The sequence below is a fragment of the Thunnus thynnus genome, chromosome 18 (genome assembly GCF_963924715.1).
Source record: "Thunnus thynnus chromosome 18, fThuThy2.1, whole genome shotgun sequence".
Taxonomy (NCBI): Eukaryota; Metazoa; Chordata; class Actinopteri; order Scombriformes; family Scombridae; genus Thunnus; species Thunnus thynnus.
The window spans coordinates 1,536,734-1,554,462 of NC_089534.1; the positions used below are offsets into that span (position 1 = coordinate 1,536,734).

Here is a 17,729-nt window from a genome sequence, read left to right on the forward strand (position 1 = left end):
CGCTAACTGAGGTTGGACCTTGGAGTTTTTCTGTGTGAGGACGGCGGGACTGATGAGAAATCATGTTGCACAATACATATCTGGCTGGCGTTAACGTCACGTTGTACCCGTTAGAAAAAGTTGTAGAAAGACAAGATGAGATGTGTAATAATTGACAGGTGTTCAGAGCCACGTTAGGAAGCCCAGATCTTTCTCTGGAAAATAGACAGAAATGTGGTGTAGTAATTAAATCAGGGGGCACATTAATCTACTGCTCTCATTTAGGTTTTCTACATGTATTTGAAAGAGGTTTTGATCAGGGACCAATTAATACAGACACATTTAATAATTTTGGTGTAAATTCAAATCAATATTTTGAGACCATGCTGAAACACTTTGTCATTCGTTGACAAGTAGTCATAAATAAATCATCTCTGGGTGAAAGCAGCAGCCTTCATCTATGTGATTCACAGTGACGTTCACCATCATTTCACCTCAAAAATCCCAAATCACACATTTTCTCACAGTTTGTGAAATAAATGCACTGGGAAATACACCTATTCACTTTTTTTTATACAGTTTTTTTTACTTTCTGTATATGATGATGTGTAAATACAGTGTATTCATTATAGCGGTTATAGATCTTTACATATGATAGATTAATGACTTGATTTAGACATAAACAGCTAAAAAAGGGTCAGATAGATGAGGCTGTCTGGTGTCAAAATTACTTTAATGACATAAATGTTAAACGGACAATCTGTAAAAACATTTGGTATTCCAACTGAATTAAAACAGATCTGAATCTTGAATATAAAATGTTTATTGAATCAAAACTGTGAAATTTACATTGTCTAAAATTATGCCGAGAACTCAAGAAAACAAGGTTTGTTTTTTTATTGTATTAAGTCACAAAGGTCACCTGAAGTCGCTTTAATCAGCATTTTACATGTGACTGATTCCTGTTTACAGAAGCTGGTTACCATCACCATCACCCCAAAGCACACAAACACAGGAACTCAGGTGAAGTGGACACGCGGAACTATCACTGCCGCCATGTTTCAGATGTGAACCTCCCCCATGTTGTTGTTCTCAGATGATACGTTTTTAGCGACCTCGTTCACACCACCCGCGACCCCGTTCACCCCCAACTTTCTACCCTGCAGCTCCAGCTCCAGGTTGACACAATTCTGGGTGATCACGTCTAGACTTTTATAAGCTTTCCTCTCCGAAAGCGGAGGTGTCACCGGGGTCACGGTTGTTTAAGTTGATTTTTATTTATTTTTCTTTCTGCATTATGTGTCTTTCAAACTGTACATTTATATTTGTGCTTGTGTTTTTTGTGATCAGTTTATTTTTTACCCATACTGTTGTTTGTCTTGTTATAGTGAAAAAATAAACCAGAACCTTGATTTGAAGTAACAGTTATCAGCTGATCAGATCTCCACACGTTACTTCTTGATTCAGAGCACTGAGGTCAAAGGTCGGGTTTGTCGTTACTGTTGGTAAGTTATTTAGGTTACTTATTACGGTCCTTTTAGAGCAGTGGCTCTCAAACTTTTTCATTTTAAGGACCCTAAACTGACACAAATGAGACCACAGACCCCCGTTGGATAGGATTTATTACAGGAAGTGTATGAAACCCAGGACCAAAATATTCATACATTCTGTCATTGTGTTACTTATGGATGGAATTATAGTGAAAATAAATTATTCCCCTTTTTGCTGGAGACACCCTAAAGGACCCCTGGGGGTCCCCGCACCACACTTTGAGAACCACTGTATTAGACAATACATTAAACATCACATAAGGAACAAACTGGGTTTAACTACATTCAGTTACTTTATTTTGTTCGACCACTCGGGGGCAGAGCAGCTCCACCACCAGGAAACACAAACACTTCACTCACATGACATGAAAACATGTTAACATCCAGAAAACACATAAACATTCATGTATCTGTTCGGTCGAGGAATTGAGGTCCAATATTTTCCCTCCTTTAGTTGTGTTGTGTATATATGGGTATATAATATGTGTGTATATTGTTTATGTGAGATGTTGTTTCTCATTAGCTGCTAACTTTGACACCATCACACATTCTGTTAATTATACTTTTTATACAAACATATCTTTTCTTTAATGTTTCTGGCTGTATTACCACTGTGGACAATGTTAGCAAATAAATTTACAGGACTTTTGCATCAATACCTGGATTTTTCAGGTATTTAATTTACTGAATTAACCAAGTCAAAAACAAATTTCTCAATTGAATTTCCAAAAATTAAATGGTATGTGTTAAACTTTATACTACTATTGCAATATATAATTACTATATATTACTGTGATAGAAGATTTGATCTCTACATCTCTACTCTGAGCTGCACAGCTGTGTGACAAACATGTAAATGAGATTTATGGTGTAATTGGATCAGCAATTATTTACAGTAAATACATTCTGGTGACATTATTCCATATTTTATCTGATTATTTTGTGTATATTTCTAATCTAATTTGATTAGATGTTGATAGAATTGATGTTTTACTGTTTCTGAATCAATGATTTAAAGTAGAACTGCAACGATTAGTCGATTAATTGATTAACTATTAAATTTACAACCAGCTATTTTCATAATTGATTAATTGTTTTGAGTAATTTTTTATAAGAAAAAAATGTCCAAATTCTCTGATTCCAGCTTCTTTGATGTGAATATTTTCTGGTTTCTTTAGTCTCTGACAGTAAACTGAATATCTTTGAGTTGAGAACAAAATAAAACATTTGAAGATGTCATGTTGGACTTTGGGAAACACTGATCGGCATTTTTCATCATTTTCTGGCATTTTATGGACCAAATAACTAATTGAGAAAATAATCAACTGATAATAAAAATAATTGTTAGTTAATTTAAAGTAATTTTCAGGATACCAGGAAACAGAGATGAAGGCTGTGATAATGTTATGATGGAACAAGATGCAGCAGTTCAAACTTCAAGCATATGTAATATTTTCTTAATAAATTTATTATGTTGTCAGTGAATTACAAACACAAGGCACATACAGTTATTTGAAAATATAAAACATGGAAAAACTTAATTGTTTTATAATCAAAATATTTACAGTTATAAAAGCCATGCTGTCATTTTTTTTAAAAAGTGATTTAAAAAGTAGCCCAGTCCTTAAACACACTTAAGAACAAAAAAGCTCTACAAAATGGCTTTTTGCAAATTCTTACAAAGATAACAAAGATATCTGCAGTCAAGACAAGTTGTGCATCACGGCCACAACACAGTGACCAATGTGAATGTTAACTATCACAATTACTAATCTGCCACTTGGGGGCGCCAATATTTCAAAAGTGGCTCATGTGGTATTAAAGCTGCAGTGCAGGACTTTTACATATAGATGAATGTCCGTAACATTCAAGCTAAATGACTTCATTTTTGTCCTTAACAAATTTTAGGTTTGCTTCAGTGACACTGTGCCATATGTTGTATTCATCTTGTGCATTTTTAAATATTTGATACTCATAAATATGTGTACGTCTCCAAATTTGTGTAATTTTCAGGAATGTTGTAAACATCAAATAAATAAATAAATCTTAGTTTTACACATTCGTCTAACGGAATAGTAAGTTCTTTTTATTTAAAGTGTCCCTCAGGCTGTACTGTGACTGGCATCATGGAGGCTGAACTTCTCATTTTTCATCAGACTGTCACCGTTTATACGGGGATGAAGAGCAATAGCAGCCGCCGGCACCGTCTTAGACTTTCTCCTGGATGAGCGAGAGCACATCAGGTAGAAGATCTCCATGACGTTGAGCAGAAGAGAGACGCATGACACTACAAGCATGAAGATGATGAAGATGGTCTTCTCGGTGGGTCGAGACATGAAACACTCTACAGTGAAGGGACAGGGAGCTTTGGAGCAAACAATTCTCGGATCCATGACGAACCCGTATAGATAATACTGCCCCACGATGAACGCCACCTCCAAAACGATCCTAAAAAAGATGGAGGTCATGTAGTTTCCCAGCAGTCTGCCTTTAATCTTCACGTGGCCTTTTTCGTCAGAGTACTTGGGAACTTTGACGACTTCACTCGAGTGCGTCTGCATATATTCTCTTAGCTTATTCTCTTTATGGACGACATGGGCGACATGACCGAGGTAGATCAGTGTCGGCGTCGAGACGAAGATAATCTGGAGAACCCAGAATCGAATGTGTGAGATCGGGAAGGCGTGGTCATAGCAGACGTTCTTGCAGCCAGGCTGTTTGGTGTTGCAGATCATTTTGGACTGTTCATCACCCCACACCTGTAATGTTCACATGAGAAATTAAGATCCAGCACAAACATCCACCTACTGGTGTCATTATGGAGGTCTACTGGGAAATTGTGCAACTGATGGATAAATATTACACAACCAGGCTACTGAACAAACATTCAGTAACATTTAAAAAGGACTTTTTTTTAACCCTTACATACTGTTCAGAAACAAATTTGACCCATTTTTTACATTTGAGAGCAGTAAAAACACTAAATACTTTTCTCTTTTAGTCTGAAATTTGATGACATCCAATGTGACCCAGAATATACAGAAATATATTATTATAGTTTTATTATATTTGTGTCATATTTATTCAAAAATTCAAAAAAACACTGTTGCATTCTTCACATTTAATATAATTGATTGAACTCGTTATGTTCTCCTGTGTTATGTAATGTAGAACCATTATATAATGTGATTGTAAATGTTTTTTCTCCATAAACAAAAAGCACAAAAACTAAAGAATAAACTCTTTCTGCTCTCTGAAAGCTTCAGTACGGAATAATCACATTTATCTGTGACTCATTAGGTATTCATGAATGATTTGTTGTGCAGAAATTTGGTACAGAGAGATAATTATGGAAGGATACTGTGAAGGGTCTGAATATAAACCGTATTTGAGAGTTAATAAGCTAACCCTAACTCTACCCTGACCCTAACCCTAACCCTAACCCTACCCTGACCCTAACCCTAACCCTACCCCTACCCTGACCCCTAACCCTAACCCTACCCTGACCCTAACCCTAACCCTACCCTAACCCTACCCTGACCCTAACCCTACCCTAACCCTAACCCTAACCCTACCCTGACCCTAACCCTAACCCTACCCTGACCCTAACCCTAACCCTACCCTAACCCTACCCTGACCCTAACCCTAACCCTACCCTGACCCTAACCCTAACCCTACCCTAACCCTACCCTGACCCTAACCCTACCCTAACCCTAACCCTACCCTGACCCTACCCTGACCCTACCCTGACCCTAACCCTAACTCTAACCCTACCCTGACCCTAACCCTAACCCTACCCTAACCCTACCCTAACCCTAACCCTTATAACAAGATAAAGAAGATCTTTAATAATGTTTGAAAATAATATAAAAACAGTCTTGTTATAAATTAAAAACTTGATGATTTGTACCATCAGAGCACTCTCTGGTGGTACAAATCATCCAGCAGCTGTAGACCTACATTATGTCCACCAGATGGCGTCATATCATCTAAAGGTCTTGAGCTCACAGAGCTAATGTAGTGATGCACCAGTTATGTATAATAAGATGGAAATATAGAAGCAGACCTTCTCTGCTCCGGCTCCAAGGATCATGATCCTGAAGATAAACAGCACACTGAGCCAGACCTTCCCGATGACGGTGGACTGGGACTGGACCTTATCCAGCAGTTTAGACAGGAAACCCCAGTCACCCATTATCTCTGATCTGATGAGGAAAAGCAAATGGAAAAGTATATTGATTAATAATTTGGACAAAACAAACTGCATGATTTCATTAAATGTAAATAATCTGTCTGACGTTTCCAGAGAGAGTCATGATACTGAAGGTTTACTTAAGAGTCCAGACGAACGGAGATAAAGAGACGCGTCTTTATTGAGAAAATAGAATCATTTTTCTATTACTAATACATACACACCCTCCCCTTAAAACAATATCATTCATATAACTACATCCAGCTGTATCATACATCCAACTATTCATACAACCAGAGTTCAATGGAGGCAAAACCAATAAAATATCAAGTTGTATTTAAAGTAGTTTGTAAATTTATTTGCTGTTCTTTGTGACGTCTTGATGAAGTTAAACTGTAGTAATGGACAGTATGTTTGCATATTTATTATATGTAAGTATAATGTTGTGAAAATGTAATTAATTTTTAAAACCAATTTTAGTATATATTTACATAATTACCTTTTTCTAATTAACCAGTAATATTATTCAATCAATCAGTCAACCAAGTTCATTCATCACCTACAATCACAGTGAAATGTAATAATATTTTTTTATTATATAAATTAGTAATGACATAATAATAATATTCTCCTTTAATTACCTACATATATCACAAAAGCATAGGTTATATCATCCTATTCTATGGGAGATAAATAGCTGCTGTAACTGATGATAACTGATAATTAGTAAAACATCGTTATCGCAGCAGAAAGTGTGTTTTCTTTAGGAGACACATGACATGTTGTAAAAACCTCTAATCTATAGAAAGTTCAGAATTTAAAGACAGAACTATAAAACCTGTTACATAAGGAAGATTTATCTCATGTTATCTCACTGAATGTGACTGGAGAGGAATTTATACTCAGAAGATGTTTGTATCTATCTATCTATAGACTATCAAATCTTTTATTATCATGTTTTATAAGATTAAGAAGCACTTATTGTGTCTGCAGCGTCTTAATTACACATCATAACTTCATCCAGTGGCAGTTATAGTAAAACCTGGTATATAGTATGTAAACATTATCAAGAAGTGTAAAAAAAAAAAAAAAAAAGTGAAAATACTGCAGATAATTGAGATATTTATTACCACTGATTATTGACAATACATCATCCTGAATAATCGACCATAATAAGAATATATACACATAATGATAATATCAATCTTTATATACATTATCTTATTGGTTGATATAACAATATGTGTGTATCTTATTCCAAAAATAATGCCATGAAATTTAATTTTGAATATATTACATTTTGTATATATATATATATATATATATATATATATATATATATGTATATATTGTTATAAAGTAACACTTACCTTTGAATCTAAACAGCCTCCTGTCAGACAAACACACTGGTGAGCAGCTGTGGAGCAGAATGACAGAGAGTCCAAACCAAACCCGTCTCAATACCTTGAACTTTGGATGAAGTTTCACAACTGTGTGAGCTGTCACGTTGCTCTGACATCTGGAAATGATTTTGGGGGCTGATGAGATTGAGCAGGTTAATGATTGGCAGAGCCCTAAACTCAATTTTTATACTCATGAAATTTACATATAACAAACAAACCTAAAAACTGAATGGAAAAAATACTCTGAACTAGTCCTTTTTCTGTTATATTGTCAGTTATGTTTATGATTCGTGTTGTATTTTGGGGGAATAAGCTGAGAGTCACAGGTGCAATAACAGGAACACCTGTACAGTCTAATGCAATCTAGTTCCATAACCCTGAAACGACACCCTCATTTTTTGTCTCGACTGTGTCAACAAAAGCTTTTTTTTGTTCAGATTATGTGAACAAATATAATATTATAAGCTGCACAAAGATGCTTTTGTTGGAGGACTTTTGTACTGAACTGAAATATGTCGAGCAGGATCTCTTGATAATATGAGCAGCTCCAGACGTCTTTGTGAATGTTTATTTCATTTGTTCCCCTTAATATGTTACTACCGAATATTTCATTATCGATTAATCTGTTGATTATTTTCTCAATTAATCAATTCATTGTTTCCTTAAGTCCAAGCTGACTTCCTCAAAGATATTCAGTTTACTTTCATACAGGACTAAAGAAACCAGAAAATATTCACATTTAAGAAGCAGGAATCAGAATTTTTATCTTAAAAAATGACTCAAAACAATTAATCAGTTATCAAAATAGTTGTCAATTGATTAGCTGCCAACTAATCAATTAATAGTTGCAGCTCTAGTTCTGTATTTATATTTAATTATTTAATGTCTTAAGCTTTACATGAACTCATGCAAATTATTATTGAACTGGTTTTAATTTCTATCAATCTGTCAATCACTCTCTATTCTGAACTCATAGCAAGCATGAACTGTTCTATAGCAGCAATGATCAGCTGATAAATTGATCAGTTGATCACCAGAAAATTATTCACCAGCAGTTTTGATCATTTTTAAGCAAAATTAATGTCATATTTACTGGTTTTATTACACTAAATATCTTTGTACTGCTGACTGGAGATATTATTATTATAACATCACTCAGCTAGACTAATCAATCATTTAAAACAATCATAATTATTACACTGTAATTAAATAAATGTAAATCTTTGAAAGTAAGTTTTTTGACTTTCAAGTGTAAATAATTCATGAAACAGTGTTTTTATCCAAACTTGAATCATTTATTGAAAACAAAACAGAATAAAAAACAGAGCAGAGACAGACTCTTCATCATCATCATCATCACTATTATAATTAAGGAGGCAAATTATTTCAAGTCCTACATAATGAACACGGCAATAAGTTAAAAGACAAATTCAGTTACTGTTCATTGTTACAGATTTACAAGTGAGTACATATTAACATAAATACAACAAACGTATTGCACACTTTCCATTATTAGATTTCCATTTAAAAATACAAAATAAGTGTAAAATTACAATGATATGGCTTAGCAAGAATATCACATTATCACATTATTGACAAAACTTTTCCTTGATATTCTGACATCATGTGTCCACTGATTGTAAAACATGTTCAGCGTCGTTATAATAAATTATAACGATTATTAATTATCACTCAGTAGCCGTTTCTCCTCTTTGGCCCCGTCCAGGCCTCCCCCGGTACTCTGGCTCCTCTCTTGCTCCAGATTCATCTTGTTCTGCTTGAACGGGTCGTCTGTAGTGGGCCATCTGGGAGCTGACAGGCTGGCAGGGTTCTCAGGTGAAGTAATCTTGTGAGAGTTAGGTCTGGACCCGCATCTGACCCTCCTACAAATCAGGTAGAACATCTCAATGACGTTGAGAAACAGAGAGACGCAGGCCACCACCAGCATGAAGATAATAAAGATGGTCTTCTCCGTGGGCCGGGACATGTAGCACTCCACGGTGAAGGGGCAGGGCGACCGAGAGCAGGGGAACATGGGGACCATGACGAAGCCGTACAGGTAGTACTGGCCCACTATGAAGGCAGCCTCAATGATGATCTTGACCACGAGCTGGGTCAGGTAGCTCCCCAGCAAGTCCCCCTTGATCTCCACCTGTCCCTTTTCGTTTGTGTATTTGGGCTGTTTGTACAGCCGGGTCCCGCCGGGGCTCGACAGCTTCTCCCTCAGTTTGTTCTCTTTGTGGATGATGTGCATGGCGTGGCCCAAGTAGACTAGCGTTGGCGTGGAGACGAAGATGATCTGAAGGACCCAGAAGCGGATGTGTGAGATGGGGAAAGTCCAGTCGTAGCAGACGTTCTCACAACCGGGTTGCTGAGTGTTACATATGAAATCCGACTGCTCGTCGCCCCAGACGCTCTCAGCGCCGGCGCCCAGAACCATGATCCTGAACAGGAAGAGGACGCTCATCCAGATCTTTCCAATGACTGTAGAGTGGGACTGGACCTTATCCAGCAAGGTTGACAAGAACCCCCAGTCTCCCATCTTTTGTGCTGATGTTCAATTACTGATCTGTGATTAAACAAACAAAAAAAAAAGATATAAGGAAACGCAGTAAACGGATGAGTTGCCTTCAACACACCTTATTAACCACAACTCATTATTCCATCAATATGCTGCTGCTGAGAGGAAAATGGCTCATTGTTCTGTTTATTTAGAATAAATATTTTTTCTTGAACCTGGCTCTATGAGACAGAAGAAGACATCAGAGCTGCCTGAACCATGAGCTAAATTTTCCCAAAACAATCATTAGTCAGAATTTTTAAAGTGGAAAATCCTCTGCCATGAAACTACCGAGGTAGAGTAAAAGCCAGCTGGTATAGAAATAAAACTATGAAAGAAGAGAAGAAGAAAAAGAACAAGAAGGAGAAATAAAACCTTTTCCTCTGTAAATTAAAAGAAAAAGCTAAAAGCTACATCAATATTCTGTAGAACACAATTGTAGTAAAACATGTTTTTTGTGGGTAAAACAAGAAATTCTTCCACAGACGGAGTAATGTAATTAACATTCAGAAGTAATTTAACAACCTATCACTCTCACAAAAAGAAGTGTATAATCATTTAAATATTTTACTCTACATTTCCGTTCTGTCACATTCACTCACAATATATTGATTTAATTTGTTAAATGATAATTTATCGGTAGCGGAGAGCAGAAACCGTTGCATCTTACCTGGTGACCTGGTCAGAAAGGACTGACTCTGGCTGGGACGGATCGCTATCTGAGGTTGGACCTTGGAGTTTTTCTGTGTGAGGACTGGTGAGAAATCATGTTGCACAACACACATCTGGCTGGCGTTAACGTCACGTTGTATACGTTAGAAAAAGTTGTAGAAAGACAAGATGAGATGTGTAATAATTGACAGGTGTTCAGAGCCACGTTAGGAAGCCCGGATCTTTCTCTGGAAAATAGACAGAAATGTGGTGTAGTAATTAAATCAGGGGGCACATTAATCTACTGCTCTTATTTAGGTTTTCTACATGTATTTGAGAGAGGTTTTGATCAGGGACCAATTAATACAGACACATTTAATAATTTTGGTGTAAATTCAAATCAATATTTTGAGACCATGCTGAAACACTTTGTCATTCGTTGACAAGTAGTCATAAATAAATCATCTCTGGGTGAAAGCAGCAGCCTTCATCTATGTGATTCACAGTCATTTTCACCATCATTTCACCTCAAAAATCCCAAATCACACATTTTCTCACAATTTGTGAAATAAATGAACTGTAGAAGTTAAACAGCTCTTAAAGGAATAGTTAAACATTTAAGGGAAATACACCTATTCACTTCTTTTTTACAGTGTTAAACGAGGAGTTTCATATCTGTATGCTAAATATAGCTACAGCTAGGAGACAGTTAGTTTAATTTGGCAGAAAGATCCATCCAGCACAGACTCCAGGAGGTCACTGCACCCGGTCAAAAAAAAAAAAATAGTCCAGAAAAAGCTTAAAGCTGCTTTTAAACGTCAGTCTTTCTGTATATGATGATGTGTAAATACAGTGTATTCATTATAGCGTTTATAGATCTTTACATATGATAGATTAATGACTTGATTTAGACATAAAAAGCTAAAAAAGGGTCAGATAGATGAGGCTGTCTGGTGTCAAAATTACTTTAATGACATAAATGTTAAACGGACAATCTGTAAAAACATTTGGTATTCCAACTGAATTAAAACAGATCTGAATCTTGAATATAAAATGTTTATTGAATCAAAACTGTGAAATTTACATTGTCTAAAATTATGCCGAGAACTCAAGAAAACAAGGTTTGTTTTTTTATTGTATTAAGTCACAAAAGTCACCTGAAGTCGTTTTAATCAGCATTTTACATGTGACTGATTCCTGTTTACAGAAGCTGGTTACCATCACCATCACCCCAAAGCACACAAACACAGGAACTCAGGTGAAGCGGACACGCGGAACTATCACTGCCGCCATGTTTCAGATGTGAACCTCCCCCATGTTGTTGTTCTCAGATGATACGTTTTTAGCGACCTCGTTCACGCCGCCGGCGACCCCGTTCACCCCCAACTTTCTACCCTGCAGCTCCAGCTCCAAGTTGACACAATTCTGGGTGATCTCGTCTAGACTTTTATAAGCTTTCCTCTCCGAAAGCGGAGGTGTCACCGGGGTCACGGTGTAGTCCTGCCTCCTCGCCATGCACTCCTTCACAGCTTTCACGCACAGATAGACCAGTTCGACCACACCGAGGACGAGGGAGACGATCGCAGACACCAGCATGAACCAGATGATGACAGATTTCTCTGTAGGCCTGGACAGGAAGCAGTCCACCGTGTGAGGGCAAGGGAAGCGGGCGCAGACGTAGCGAGTCTGGAGGGTGAAACCGTAAAGAAAGTACTGACCCACGATGAATAAAGCCTCCAGGATGATCTTGGCCACAAGATGGAGGACATAACTGCGAAGGAGACGGCCTCGGATGCTGACCTTGCCACTGCTTTTGGTGTACTTGGGGACTTTGTACGCCCTCCTAAGGAACAGAGTGGCTTGGTCATCCAGCTCCGCCTGCTTCTTCATTCTCTCTTTCACCTTTGGTTTAAAGGACCAGAAAACAGACTCAGTCATTTTACAATAATCCCAAAACCCTCACATTTACCTTATGGATTACGATAACATTAAACATTGTCCTGAATTGAAGGCTGATTGTAGATATAGTTGATAAAGTTGCCCTCGATTCAGCTCTCCTTGGATAACCATTAACCTGGATGACTGACTATCTTCACAGATAACATTAAACAGATATGGAGACAATGAAATTGTGGGGAAAGACAGATGCAACTTTACTCCAGACAGTGTGGGGGAAACTGAGAAGCAGGCTCACTTTGTTAAACACTTTGTTAAATTATGGCTGAACACTGCATGCTGCAATTTTCCTTTAAGCTTCGAAGCTCCACCAGAAGTTGTGTTTTAGTTATATTTTGGGAAATAATAAGTGTGGATGTGTTTATACTTCTTTTCCACAGTGAAAACTTGTCATAAATCACTAAGGAAACTACAAACTTTTTACTGCCACCACAGGGAGTCAGATTTCACTGCGACACGTTAGCAAACATAGCCTGTTTACGTTACATTAGCATTTACATTACATGCCTTCATTTGGTGTCTGGCAACATGTTAAATTTAAGTTCAGTACTAACTTTACTTTTAGCTCTGTTTTGTTCTCCACTAACTCCCATGAGTCTTAAGCCGCTAGATGTTCCTCTTTCATCACCAGCTAGATGCTAACGTTATCTGTCTGCTAACGTTATACGGGTAACATACAGCGCAGCAGGTTTAACACAGCTCTGGGATTAGCTGCCTGTGGGTTAAATGAAGGGCCTTACACAGACTCAAGCACACATTAAATGCTCTATAAAACTAAAGCGGTGAGCTAAAAGATGCTAAAAAGCTAATTTGACCGGCACTATGAGTGACACGTTTGCATTACACAGCAATTTCATTGAATATTAATGTCATAAATATTGATTCTTGCAGTCTGAAGTCTGTGCAGAGCCACATTTTATACTTCAAGTCCCACAAATTTATTCTGAACTTGAAAATCTGCCTTTAGTTTTTGTTCACCAAACACATGGAATTATTTTCAACTCATCTACCCTTGGATGATGATCTCAAACCACTTCATTGTTTTCTTCTTTGATTTGTTGAACTCTGTGTATTTCTCTGTATTTCAACATCATTGCAAACGAGGGAAACCTCAATGATTGTTGAGGTTTAAATAAAGGTTTTGAACAACCCAGCGGAGTTTGATGAGGCAAACAAATAGGGGAACAAACATCTAGGCTGCACGATGACAAAATATCATTAATGTCCCATTCTATGTTTGAGTTATACACACTGATGCCAAGCAGAACACAATATTGTTCACAGACCTTAAACTAAATGTTCTATCAGTGTTTTGGAAACTAGGAGACCTGTTCTTCCGTCACCACAGGAGCAGCGTCCTTCACAAACCGAACATTTATCAGTCAGACTGTCATAATACCACCGCTGCTGCTGCTGCTGCTGCTTACCTTCTTCTCAACGTGGATCACATGAAGGACGTGACCGAGATAAAGCAGCTTCGGGGTCGCTACAGCGATGATCTGAAAAACCCAAAAGCGGACGTGAGAGATGGGGAAGGCGAGGTCGTAGCAGACGTTCTCACAGCCGGGCTGCCTGGTGTTGCAGATGAAGTCAGACTGCTCATCGCTCCACACCTGCATGACATGACAAGGAAGAGATGATACATATTACTTTGTAGTTTGGAGACATTTCCAATCCAGATATCTGCTGGTATTGTTTAAACTATTTTCCCCCTTTAATACTGCTACTAATACTTGTTCTCTACATTGGAGCTACTGCTATGTTCTCCAGGAAGTGTGTTTGGTGAATATATATGAGCAGACCCTCTCAGCGCCGGCGGTCAGGACCAGGATCCGGAAGACAAACAGCACTGTGAGCCAGACCTTGCCGATGACTGTGGAGTGACTCTGCACTTTATCCAGCAGGCGGCCCAGTAGATCCCATTCGCCCATTTCATTCGCCAGCGGTCCTGCTTTCTGTGTGCGGAAACGAACATGACAATAATCCACTATGACTCCCAGACAAACAGCCCAGTCTAGTACTGAGATCTCTGAAGATGTACTTCTGTTATTTGAGAATATTAAAGTTGTATACACTTTTATTGGCGACCAAAGGAGAATATTTTATAAAAATGTAAAAAAACAATACAATTATAGGATTTATAGGACGTGCATGTGTATGAATAAAGCTGCTTAGAAGAGGATCATCCAGTTTGTGAGGGTTACATTTGTAATTTAGATTTTAGGATTCAGAGACACTACTTATAATGCACAGAATGCTTTACATTAAACAGCATAATAAAAAAAAAACATGTTTTTATTAATATATATACAGTGGTCCTCTTATTTTCCATTTGCAGTTAGAACAAAGGTTCCTTTCAGAGATGTAAAAGTCAGAACAGACTTGAAATGATAAACTTTATAATTTTTTTTTTTTTTTGCAGTCTTGAGAGTTTGCTGATAGAAGCCACAGCTGCTGATTCCAAAAGTCTCCAAAACATACTTATCTGCTAGAAAGCAAGACCTTCACCTTGGTTGATACCAACTACTGCAAACAGTGTTTCAGAAAAAATGTGAGACATTGAACTGAACCACTGATGTACAAAAATAGACCGACCTGCCTGAGCAAATAAGACTGTTCAGTCTCGGTAGAAACCAAAGATATAAAATCAGTTGTAATGTTCTATTTTATGAGGTTATATGGCTCATTCACTCAGCATCTATTGTTCTTTATTTTATCATTTTTAACATGTATTATCTGCATGGAACTGTATTGTTTTTGTTGTTTTTATTGGAACAGATGAACCAGTAAAGCATTTTATGAGTATATAGTTTTAAAAAGTCCATTTTTACATTTACAAACTGTTTGTTTGGTGTCTGTTAGACGTCAGATGGACACAATCACATGTTCTGGTCATTTCTAACTATGTGCATTAACATGTTTAAGTATAAATAGCGTACGTATTTGTCCTTTTCTTATATGTGCATGCTATAAGCATCGCATGTCAGATGTCAGATCAACATATATCAACATAAATCCACAGATCTACAAGCGTTTCCAGTATATTTACATAATTTCACTTTTTTTGTCAATATAAAATCAGAAAGAATAAATCAAAACATGTCAATTAATTTAACATTAATACTGTTTCCATAAGAAGCACATTTCACTATGTGTATTGAAAATCAACTTACCGGTTGAACAAACCTACAGAAAAAAAAAAAGGGTAGATGAAGAGAGCGATGCCTCCGGAGGACGACGGGAAGAGAAAGTGAAGAAGAAGAAGAAGAAGCTGTTCTTTCATTGTTCTTTTGGCATCTTATCAGGAAGGAGACCATCCTAACCACAACAAACCTTCCAACGCTGAATGTGACTGGCTGCGATAAAACCCTGACAGATGATGATGGCGTCTGACGAACCATCCTGCTTTGTCTCGCTGTTACTTTTATTTTATACACTGGACAGAAAAAAGGTCAGAGGTCAGAGGGAAGAAGAAACCCTCGACTTAAGTCACCTACATTTCATATTTCAGTCCCACCTTGCATCAAAATACTGAGCTTTAGCAGCTGTTCTGGAGATTTTGACTTCTTGTCAACTTTGACTTAAAAGCAGAGATTAAAAGTTTATTCTTGACGTTGGAAACAATCATCACAACTGCGAAGCCTCCAAATAATCAGCAGCTGTTTGAAAAGTGAAGCATTAATGAAGCACAATGGATTCATGTCCTTCGTTCGGCCACAATAACATCATATATCCTGAAATACCGTCTCTTAGTTAGTTTGCTTCTGCATCTTTTGCACTTTATATATTTAATGTTAAAAAACAGATGCGTTCATGTTATTCATCTAAAAGAATCAGTTTAAACATGTTCTACAGGTAGAAGATCCAGACCTGTGCTTTTATGAATCCACCTCACTGACACTTTGTTGGGTTTTCCTTTTATTTTTCATCCATCTGTATAATTCATGCAGCGTCTTTCATCTCCCACACTGTCGAACACAGTTTCCACGGAAACCTCAGTTTGCTCAACAGCTTATAAACTGCTGAATCGACAGTATTTAACTTTCAACGTGTTTTAATTTGCATTTTTTTTTACCACTGAATGGAATATTGTATCATTTTACTGCCATTACTGATTATTTTTATTGCTTTTCCTTAAATGTTTAAATCTCCTTATTTTAAAGCATTTTTGGCCTCATTCATTGTATGACGAGGATCAATATAAATGGTTATAATTCTTACAAATTTAGACGCTTCCTCATTAAAAACAAAGCAGCTTTAATGAGGAGTTCTAATGTTTTTCTCAGCCTTTACTGTGAAAAGCTCCAGGTGTGTGCTTGTTTACTGGACCTCACGTGTGTCCATCATGGTTTCCAGTCTTTGACCTGCTGATCTGAGGGGGTCACAGGATAAACTCTGGCACTCAGCATGGCGGGCCGTTCACAGACGTAAATGATTAACAGCATCTTTATGTTTCAAGAGAAAAAAAAACAAGAGCGTGGCCTTCAGCACGGAACAGAACCAAACACCTGCAGCCGTGATGTTATATGTAGCAGTAACACACAGAACAGACAGTAACGCTGGAATGGAAGAAGAGTTTTATTGGTTTAGTTTTGTGTTATGATGATACATACGTTATATTCCAGTAGCAGTCTGTAGTTATGGTGAGTAACAGGTCACGGAGTGTTTAATAGTGTTCTGTATGTTTAGCAGTCGGTCACAGGAAGCACAATCATTTATTAGAATCTGTTCAAATATACAAACGCTATTAATCATATATATTCAATGTAAATGTATCACAATCTCACTCTTCATTGCATTTTAAATTCACTCCTGCAGCATTCATCTGCAGCTACTGGCTGTAAACACTCCAGTTAGAGAGAAGGATCCTCTTTACTGGTTCACTCTGAACTACATCTCTGATCAGATTAAAGGAGGCATTAAGTTTGAAGAATGTGTTCAGGACTGAGTTTATTTAGCAAAGTTACTACTGATGCTACTGCTGCACAGATGTTTTCAGTCTGATGTTGGCTTTGGTTAGTGTAGGTGTGACCAGTGCTGCTAGAAGCAGTAAAACCTGAAAGAACAGGGAAGCTAAATATGCAGAGTTAAAGGTGAATTTAATACCTAAAGCAGGTTGGTGTGTTTTTGTACTGAATTCCTGATATTTTACTCGTCTGTTTGGAAATTGTCTTCTTTTATTGCTTTCTTCTGTCTTGCTTGTGTTTCAATGTGCAACTGTTTTTTTTTTTAAATACATATAAAAATATAATAATTATAAGTACATTCAGTTTGGCCAGAACTGAAGCATGTTTGCAGGCGACTGATTTATTTCTTGTCCAACACTTCAAAGGCTTGACGCTGATGTTTTACTGGCAGCGAATCAGATAATGTAATAATTTTATGCTCCAATAAAAATTAAGTTTACAACCAGGACTCGACATCAAAGCCAGCTGATA

General features: G+C 37.2%; 4 protein-coding genes across 5 annotated transcripts in view; all 4 read right to left on the minus strand.

Moving 5' to 3' along the window:
- Positions 1-2,022: 2,022 nt before the first annotated feature.
- On the minus strand, positions 2,023-7,196 carry LOC137168888 (gap junction Cx32.2 protein-like). Its single transcript, XM_067571734.1, has 3 exons — positions 7,092-7,196; positions 5,596-5,734; positions 2,023-4,288 (listed from the first exon to the last, which is right to left on the minus strand). The coding sequence occupies exons 2-3, from the start codon at positions 5,722-5,724 to the stop codon at positions 3,632-3,634; spliced, it is 786 nt and encodes a 261-aa protein (XP_067427835.1). The 5' UTR covers positions 5,725-5,734; positions 7,092-7,196; the 3' UTR covers positions 2,023-3,631.
- A 1,201-nt stretch (positions 7,197-8,397) lies between these two features.
- Positions 8,398-10,658, minus strand: gja13.1 (gap junction protein alpha 13.1). Its single transcript, XM_067571732.1, has 2 exons — positions 10,355-10,658; positions 8,398-9,693 (listed from the first exon to the last, which is right to left on the minus strand). The coding sequence occupies exon 2, from the start codon at positions 9,664-9,666 to the stop codon at positions 8,806-8,808; it is 861 nt and encodes a 286-aa protein (XP_067427833.1). The 5' UTR covers positions 9,667-9,693; positions 10,355-10,658; the 3' UTR covers positions 8,398-8,805.
- A 626-nt stretch (positions 10,659-11,284) lies between these two features.
- On the minus strand, positions 11,285-16,758 carry LOC137168882 (gap junction Cx32.7 protein-like). Of its 2 annotated transcripts, XM_067571728.1 has the most exons (4): positions 15,465-16,758; positions 14,094-14,246; positions 13,719-13,904; positions 11,285-12,237 (listed from the first exon to the last, which is right to left on the minus strand). In XM_067571728.1, exons 1-4 carry the CDS (start codon positions 15,690-15,692, stop codon positions 11,632-11,634), a joined length of 1,173 nt encoding a protein of 390 aa, XP_067427829.1. In that variant the 5' UTR covers positions 15,693-16,758; the 3' UTR covers positions 11,285-11,631. The 2 variants fall into 2 exon arrangements, with proteins under 2 accessions (XP_067427829.1, XP_067427830.1); XM_067571729.1 differs by lacking the exon at positions 15,465-16,758 and having other exon boundaries at positions 14,094-15,404.
- A 93-nt stretch (positions 16,759-16,851) lies between these two features.
- hsdl1 (hydroxysteroid dehydrogenase like 1) overlaps positions 16,852-17,729 on the minus strand; it is a 4,780-nt gene continuing 3,902 nt past the window's right edge. Inside the window, exon 5 of the mRNA XM_067571731.1 lies at positions 16,852-17,729. This exon is cut by the window's right edge and continues 194 nt beyond it. The gene's annotated coding sequence lies outside the window, so the exon portion shown is untranslated.